At 42.4% G+C, this 9,829-nt stretch overlaps 1 protein-coding gene across 1 annotated transcript in view; it reads right to left on the bottom strand.

The window, feature by feature from the left end:
• Positions 1-9,829, bottom strand: part of LOC308085845 (roundabout homolog 2) — a gene marked incomplete at its 5' end in the record, with an annotated part of 61,254 nt that overhangs the window by 47,828 nt on the left and 3,597 nt on the right. Inside the window, one exon of the mRNA XM_080429156.1 lies at positions 4,210-4,536. Coding sequence (XP_080285282.1) covers positions 4,210-4,536 — 327 coding nt within the window. The remainder of the gene's footprint in view (positions 1-4,209; positions 4,537-9,829) is intronic.

The following is a 9,829-nucleotide window of genomic DNA, read 5'->3' on the forward strand; positions in this document are numbered from 1 at the left end:
TATCTCTATAAAGTGTTAAGCAAAGCACAGCTTTAGGACTGTGAAAAGGCCATCTGTTGGTGTTTTTAGAAGAGTAGGTTGAGAGAGGGAAAGAGTAATCACAATAAATACAATTGTCTTCTTTTGGCAGCCACGGCCGAACTGCAGTGCCATGTCTGAGTGTTGTAAGAGAGTACACAGTACACTTATTATACACTGAAACAATGGCATTTTCTATAAAAGTCTCAATGTGAAAAAAAGAACAGAATCCCACACACTGTCCTCTCTTCTGCTATGGCTACTTTAATTTGTGTCGCAAGTCGCAAGACCTTCATCGGGCAAGAAATGTGCTGAACCCTGACATCCAAAGAGCCAGTTAAGTGTACTGAACAATTAGCAGACTGCTGATGAGGCATGAATGACAGGGCACAAGCGTATAACTGGACAGAGAAAACGGAACAGTGCTCATGGAGAAGTGACAGCGAGTGTGGGAGGCAAAGAGCTAATAAGGGCAGATGGAATAAATTGAAGGGTCCCAGGCATTGTGTGCACATGGCTGAGAGCATGGCCGGGACATTAGAAGAATACATTCTGAGAACTCAAGGTGAACCTGCCGCTGGTGGGCATCTATTGTTCTTTTGTCTTCCGGGAGCAGTAAGAGTAACACCATTAGAGAGCTGTTCTAATCCCATTGACGTGATACTGCCTTGTCACAGCTAATGAAGGCTTGCCTGCAAAGGAGAGAAATTGCTTTAATCCAGTCATTGTCTGATTGTGTTGATGGAGGTCTGAAGGGGGACTACAGGGCAATTTTTCTCAGTACCTTGGCTTTCCAAAGGGGTTAGACACAAACACGTCACATACAGCGAAGGGCCCATTTGCTACTACAGTATATGACGCATCCTGATGCTTATTGTTCCTCCATCATGGATAATGTCTGCAGAAGTTCTTCAGAGTTTTCTGTGTACCCAGTAAAAGGAGACAGTAAAGAAGAAGAGATCCAATTAAGAAACGATCTATAGCAGAGCGGCCATTAGTTCCTAATCCCTGATGAGGAGAAAGTAAAACATTGGCTCCAAAGCATTTTAAAGCAATTATTCTTTCTACTTTATTCTAATCCAGCCAATGCATGTGCCTATTTCTTATCGAATAAAGGCATTCCTGCCTTTGAAATAGATACTATTACCATTTATGTAAAAGTCAAAACACAGGGCGCAAAAATGTTTTAGGAAGAGTACAGGATTTCCATCCACTCCCTATATCTCATTATTTTGAGCTTTTCAACAACCGAGCCGATCAGCTGGTCACTGGCAGCATACAGAGAAGTAGAATAATAACACAGATATAGAAATAAGTTGGTGGCATTCCTAAGTGAAGTTAGCTCTATTATGGATGTACAGTACAGACTGTTACCGTCTGTGTGAGTACACTTGATGTGTACTCATAATAATTAATGCGTGCCCCCTGTACAGACACACGCCACAACCCCACATAGAAGAAAAAAAAATCCATTCTGACTGGCTACAATTGACTTCTAAAGTTAGCTGGAAGGGCTTATTTTGTTACAAAAACTGCCAAAAATGATGGATGCATCGTCCGATCGACCAAATTTGAATCACATACAGGGGTCACACAATGCAGAGTCAAAGGTGATTTCACTTCGACCCATAGGGCTCCACAAATGCACAACATTTAACCACCTGATGTAGGAAGCTCCCCGCAGCTTCCTCAAGTCAACACATGACTTAAGCAGCCCTGGGTAAGTCAACGGGTCTTAGTAGTTTTATAGTTTCTAGCTATTTCTGCTTACCTTGATGCTTATCTTTATATTGTGAGCTGATAGTTGTGCGTAATTTAAATGTTCCTCACTTTCCTCCTAGACTTTCCCTCCTATACTTTCCTCTTACCCTTTTACTGAAGTGACACTGTAGTCTTCAGTTGCAAACTTTAAAGGAGCAGAATTAAAGTGGAGGGATGCTTCATGTCTTCTCCCCGCTGCAACACTGGAGGTAACTGCAGCCACTTAAAAATATCAATATATCACTGGCAATAAAGGTCGACAATTCTGATTCTGATATTGTTTGTGAGGTACTGCAGAAGAGAGCAACAATGACCATGCAAAGAACACATGTTGAGGACCCACACAGGACCAACACATCACTTGAAATGCAATTGTGCACTAATGCTCACTGATGATTCAAAGTGATTGAGTGGAGCTCTGCTGAAATCATAATCAATCTAAATTGAATTTGAACGTATTTTAGAGGCTAAATTAACTGACCTCCATTACGAGCATTGTGTGTGTGTGTGTGTGTGTGTGTGTGTGTGTGTGTGTGTGTGTGTGTGTGTGTGTGTGTGTGTGTGTGCGTGTGCGTGTGTGTGGGGGGGGGGCATGTTTCAGGGGTCAACATCTTTCATGACCATACACGGTAGACGGTATTATAAAGCATGAGACCAATCCATTTAAGGGTAAGTATCAAACTGGAAAAGCATGTGAGAGAATGTAAACATTCTCATAGATGAACATTTAAGTGATACATGCATCCAGAATACATAATTAGTCATCGTGTCTTGGCATTAAAGGTCTTATAAGCTGGTTAAAGTAAGACTATTGTTGGCAAAGCTATTTCCTACTTTCCTACCTATTCTAAGCCACACAAAGTCTAACGGATGCAATGGTATTAATTACTAGTCAGCAGAGGGGATGGGGCAGTTGTCCACCTGTTGTCACTCACACTCTCATAGAACACACACACTCTCTCACACACGCACACGCGCACGCGCACACACACACACACACACACACACGCACACGCACACACACACGCACGTGCACGCGCACTCACACACGCACACGCACGCACACGCGCACATGCACACGTACGCGCACACACACACACATGCGCGCGTGCGCACACGCACGCACACACACACACACACATGCGCGCGTGCGCCCACGCACACGCACGCACACACACACACACACACACACACACACACACACACACACACACACACACACACACACACACACACACACACACACACACACACACACACACACACACACACACACACACACACACACACACACACCACACACACCACACACACACACACACACACACACACACAGTAACTTCAACCCACCCCTCTGCCTTTCTGCAAGACTGATTGGCAGCATGAACTCCCTCCCTCCTGACAGAACTAACTGGGTCACTAATTACCCCACAGTCAGCACAACCACACACAAAGGGCAGGGGGGGGGGGTCTAAGACCAACACCATACTGTCTCAGCATATGCCCCAACTAACCATAGTCATCAAGATTAGGCCACAACAAGCTCTCGTTATCGCTGTTCGTCACTCTGTGCCTGCAGGCGAATCAACCTTTTACTGATGTGACACTGTAGTCTTCAGTTGCTGCACATGAAGGAGAATCCATCAGTAAGACTTTGAAGGAGCAGTATTAAAGTGAAGGGATGCTTCGTGTCTTCTCCCAGCTGCAATACTGGAGGTAGCTGCAGCCGCTTACAAATCTCAATACATCACTGAGGAGTCTGCCCCTATTTTTGAACAGATGAGGTCAGCCAGCCATGAGCACTTACAGTACACAGCACAGCCAGTGGGTGGGTGGGTTCTCACTCTTGTGGAAAATAAGGCATGTTCAATTAGCTATTTTGTGTCTTTAAACAGGGACAGTTCTGCCTCACTAATCTGTTATGCTCCTTTTCCCAATCATCACAGTGACTAATCCATTTCCCAATGCCAGATAGAGCTGCATGTTCTGCCTAGGGTCACGCCACACTGGCACAATTAGAGGGAAGGAAGACAGTGGCACGTGTCTTGGACTGCGCGACAAAAACAACAAATAGGGCTCTTATTGAACCACCAATAAGAGCCCTATTTTCTTCCATTAACATTTACCTGCTGTACTATAGTTTCTTTTGTCAACAATACAATATTCACACAAGCAAAGTGCTGAAGAATAAATACATTAATATACTGTAAGTGCACACATGAATGATCTCACATCACATACACACACAGTCATAGAAATCATCACACATTGGCCATATTCACATGGTGGCCATTTTGCTCTCGCATCATAGGTGCAGTAGGTGAGAAACCAGATTCCCCCCCCCCCCCCGATAAAATATAAATGGCCACAGTGTGAATATGACCAATAGTCATAGATTTTGATTACAGACAAGAAAAGACAATGCCTTACTGGCAACTTCTAGGGAAGCATTGCGACTGATGGCTTCTCCCAAGTAATTGCGGGCAACACAAGTGTAGATGCCCTCATCCGGTTTGCTCCGCCGTCCGTGTACGATGCGTAGGAAGAACAGAGAGCCACTGGGCAGAAGCATACGATGGGAACGTGGGTCATCCTTGTCTGTGTCCACTCGTTCCCCATCCTTGTACCACTCTATATTAGGCACGGGACGTCCCTCTGCCTTACAGTTGAGGGTTGCAGGCTCCCCTTTGGATACAATCAGGTCTGAGGGATCCTCCACAATCCGGGGTGGGCTGTCCTCAAACCTGGTCCGGGATGCTGTGAGGAGGTAGAGATAGAGACACATATTAGCTATCTGGCTGACTGCATGTGTTCATGAATACAGACTCATTACTTACTGCTTTCCCACTGCAATGGGTGGGGGCGACAGCCACCCTTGCAGCTCATTGACCATATAAAAGGTCCTCAATTGCAAAATTATTTCATTCAAAGCTCACCAATTGTATGAAATGGTATGCACTTCCGGTCTCCTAAGTATCTCACAAACGTCCTGTGATTGTGTTGCCAGATCTCACGAGACTGTGTTGAGACAGGTATTTAACAAAGTTAATTTCCTCCTCATTTGTCTGAAAAATGACATTTTAGTCTGTCAGAATGTTTGGAAGATATCTGGCTTGTGACACATGAGTCCAATATGTATTTACTTATGTAATTATGGGGATAAATAATCTGTGCTCATGTTCACTTCTCCCAGATTAACAAACTCACAACCTGCCCCTGGTTGCCTGTGGAAATCTGTGATGGGAGATGACCTCAAGAGGCGGCAGTTTGTGGCTACAGTAGAATCAGTACGGCTGTACTTGGCCTAAACATGGATGCTCACAGTACAGCAGGAAAAGGTTCTGGATGGCGATACTACAATTGTGTGTCAATAAATTGTATTTTTATCAGCAGTTGCCAGTTAAGCTCATCAAAGACAAATACAATTATCTGTGTTTGCTATAACCACACCAGACCATTTCGTTTAATTAATCCAGAACACAAGCGATTGCTGTAATTTAAAGTTCTCTTTAGCCAGCAATGTGTGAGTGATAATTCTGTGTATCAAATATAAATGTATTCCAAGGCAACGTTGCTCTTCCATGGGCAGAGAGGGAGAGAGCGTAAGATTGCACTGGGGACAATGGCTTGCGCAGTCTTCTCTTAAAGGCAACGGCCTCTGGCATGGTTTTATTAATGTAACGCCCAAACCACAGCACCTATGCATAATGTAACGGGCAGCACAGGTGTTTTAGGGATAAGGCTGTGTCCGAAGATAGCAACTTTTGCACGGGAACGCCCCTTGTGCCATGCAGGATTAACTAGTGGAAACACTTTGGGTGGATTTGGCTACTACTGGCAAAGTAAAACATACTGTAAGTGAGATTACTGTTAGTTCCATCGAGTTAAAATTTCATCTTTTTTTACAGCTTTGAACTCATAGCATTATACCATTTCTTATTCAAGATACTGTATGTGTGCAATAGTAACAATCCTCATAAAGCTATTTCCACAGTAGATAGAGGTATCAGCAGGGGATTCAACTACCCATATGAAATGGTAATGACCAGTCTTTGCCCGTCAAGATTTCTGCACAGTGGACATGAAGCGTAGTGGGAAGCCAAGAATGAGATGGGTAGAGAGATGTGACTGATACATATGAGAGAGGAAAGATCTAAGTTGAGAGAATGAGATAGCAAGATCCAAATAGCTTCCATATACATTTCTCTGGGGATCCATTACTGCTCCCCTCTGCTATGAGGGGAAAGAAGCACTATGTCAAGCTGAAGGCCTCAGTTAAGCTTTTAGAGAGCAAGAGTGAATGTCTCTAACAATCTGCTAAGGTCAGAAAATGAATAATTCAAATAGGCGAAAAATGCTGCTTTCTGTCTGATTTCAAAGAACAGATGGGCAGACAGCAAAAATATTGTCAAATGTCACCATGTCACAGATTATGGCATTGGTCTGAAGTCTTTTTTACAGTATATAATCTAGACTAGATGAAAATCCTCCATTATGAGAATCGTATGGTGAGGAGAAACCAACGCCAGTACTAACCTAATGACATACATGTAGGCTACATGTTGTGCATGCTGCTGGCGCATTACTTAAATCTGGAACACTGGAGTAATCCTCACTTTTAGCTGTAAGCAGATTTATGTATTTTGTGAATTGATTTGATTTAATCTTGGACACTGGACTGATCACGTGAAATCTTGCATGCACATTCCCAGTAGGCAATTTTATAATCAGCCTCATGGTGGCGCTATAACCACTTTACGTTTTGGCCTATAATGTAACTCTTGAACCAAAGGTCGTACAATAAAAAAAACTCTTTCCCCTTGCATCATGACACGGTGATTTGAGCTCAGAGTGGTGCCCTTTTCTAGTTTTGTGACTTTTGTTTATGGCAATGCATGCGGATGTATTTGAGCACTGCTATGTAATGAGTAAAGTAAGGATCCGTTCAACACACCTCTGTGGTAGTGTCTGTTATTTTGGATATAACAGGAAGGACCACACAAGAGTCTACCCCCATTCACACCCTGGACCAACGCTGTCCTACTCAACTGATATTAAGTTGTGGTCTTTTTAGAGTAGCCTCAGGAAATGGAGTTCAGAATATGGCATACCTGATGTTCAGGAGGAAGGACCAATTTCAAGTTCCATACTTACAGTCAGGATCTACTCCCATATGTGCATCAGCCTTTTGCTGATGCACACATCTCTCTCTCTCTCTCTCCTGAATGCACAAATTAAATCTCCCTCTCTCCTTTCTCCTCGGGTTTCTCACATAGGGGAAGTCTCTGCCTACATCTACTTAGAGACCACCAGTATTCCCAGGTCAGAAATGTCAGAGTCGACCCCCATCAAACTCCAATCTATCGATTGCTAACCTCGAATCTCAGACCAACATATGGATCATTTTACCAGCCTTTTCTGTAATACCTCAGCAAAAAGCTGTGGTCCCATTAGCCTTACGAATTGCAAAGCATTGGCAGAGGTAAGCAGTCTGACTGAAAGCAGTCTTTCTGGTGGCAATTATGTTGTTTTGCTAGACCTCTGCGGCATTGAAAATGGGGGGTTAAGAATACGTTAATTGAAGAAATGTATTCACACTGACACAATATTAATAGAAATTGGCATCTGTGAAGCCCTTCATTAAAAACATCTTTCTGCTATTATCCTCAGAATTGTCTTGCAGTGTTTGTTTACCAGGATAAATGACATCACGTTATCCTTGCACCATACTGTAATGTGTCTGTAATATGTACTAAACTATTTAAGTTGTCAATATTTCTGTCCGCATCACTGTCACCAAGTCAAATTTCAGAACAATCATTGTACCTTGGTAATCAAAAGGGATTTTTATTCTATTCTAATTCTGCTGAAATAGGACAACATATAATGATATGGTTGGAGTCCTTGGAGTCTCCGATTCAAAAGGAATTGTATAACCTACAAACAAAGCCTGGCTATTCTAACAGAATTATGCAAAAAACCACACTAGAAAATGGGGCAAAAAGCTTGTTTTGTTTTTGTTTTTAATGGCGAGAGATAGAAAGCTGTCGTTTCCAGGAAAACGAAGCCCCTCTAGGTTGCGATATGACAACTCCCCTGTGAGCGTGCAATCACTGAAATCGCTATGTTCCTTGAGCATAACAAGAACACCTTCCCTGTGCATGGATGCTTTAATGTAGATTCAGGAGCATGTTTGATTCAGTGCTGTAGCTGAAAAAAACTTTCAGTGACAGAATCATTGTGAACCATGCGTGTGAAAGAGAGAAAAGGCCAGGAAAAACATGTCACTGGTGATCACAGAGACCTCTACAAAGCCTTAGCAGGTAATGATCACGACCCATTTGTTCTTCATATGCTCAACAGAATGAAATAAATAGCTTAGCATGAGATATTCAAATAATGGTGTGACATGATTTGTCCAAAAATAAGATTCTGGTGATTCTGATTTAAATTTGGTTTTAAAGTTTCAAAAGAAGGTGTGATTAAAAAGCTGGTACAGTATTTACATTTTTTATTTTTTTTTGTTCTTTATTTACCCAGGGTAGTAGCTTGAGCACAAGTGCTCATTTTGAGCAACATAGAAACACACAGACAGACACACACATTAGAACCTGGGAGCTGACTAGTACAACCACATTCTTATACTGTTGGCCACTAAGAAGCTCCACTGGAGCAGTTGGGGGTTCAGTGCCTTGCTCAAGGGCACTTCAGCGGCGCTGGGGGAATGGTGAGTGGTGACCATTCACTTCCCCACCCAGATTTTCCCACCGGTCCGGGGAATCGAACCGAACCCAAATCTAACCTTCCCGGCAACAAGGGCGCTCCTCTAACCTTTAGGCAGCAAAACATGCCTGTCTTCATTGGGGATAAATGTAATAACATAATGCCTACGGTACTTCCTTTAGGTTAGAACGTAAAGCACCGCACACATCAAATCACTGCCACAGTGTCTGATAGATACTCTCAGTATTGAGCAAAAGGGAGCAGTAGTCACGATCATCCATAAGGCTTAATAGCAGGCAACCTTGAACTGTCGCCCGCTGTTGAGGAGCACTGTGAATGAGTGCCGTCGCCTCACACAAAGTGATTACTCTCTACCACACTCTCAAGGATATGTCAGCCTCTGAAGGTTCAGGTTGTGTACAAAATGATACGTCTAAAAGATATTGTGAAGCAGAGCCAATTTTCTTGGAGGAATTATGTGAAATTATCATACAACTAACTATATGACTATCTGTCAGTGGTCCTGGCAAATTATAGATGTGTGTTCCTTCTCCAAAAGCAAGATAGTTTCTTGTTTTATCAGCTTAACCCATTCAATCTGGGAACGGATCTGTGCCATTTTAGAGGTCTTTGGGCCTATTCAAAAATAGCAGATATACAAGCTCATAGCTCAAAGCTCATAGCCATGAGCTTGTAGATCTGCAAAAAAAAAAACTTGTGCAAATATTTGAATATATATATGTTTTCTTAAGCGAACGTATGAAATCTTTGCTTCTAGGGGGGGGGGGGGGCAAACACATATCATTTTGGGTGGTCCTTGACATGAAAACGTTTGAGAACCACTGATATATAGCAACATAAGTAAAAAAAAAAGGGGAAAAAACTGTGAGGATTTAGAAGGAATCCCCAGAAGCAAAGATTTGAGTTAGAAATGTTCACTTTAAAAGAAAACAAATATATATATATATATATATTCAAAGATTCAACGATTTAAAAAAAAATAGCAGTTCTACAAGCTCATTGTGCGACACTCGTGCCACACTATGAGCTCGCCTCGTATATCTGCTATTTTTGAATAGCCAAAGAAATCTAAAACGACACAGATGCGTTCCTGGATTGAAAGGGTTAATAACACGCTGAAACCTTTTCAGTGAAAATGTTTGACTCATTTACCTCTACCATAACTATGTGCCATACTGTTGGATGATGAATAGCATCCATTTTAATGATTATAACAATTTGAAAAACAAAACAAAACATAATATCTAACTACGAAGAAAATGAAAAAGCCACAGCTATAGCAAGCAATAACTGTCATGTGAAAGCC

This window comes from Gymnoscopelus braueri, assembly GCF_963280865.1.
Source record: "Gymnoscopelus braueri genome assembly, chromosome: 5".
Lineage (NCBI taxonomy): Eukaryota > Metazoa > Chordata > Actinopteri > Myctophiformes > Myctophidae > Gymnoscopelus > Gymnoscopelus braueri.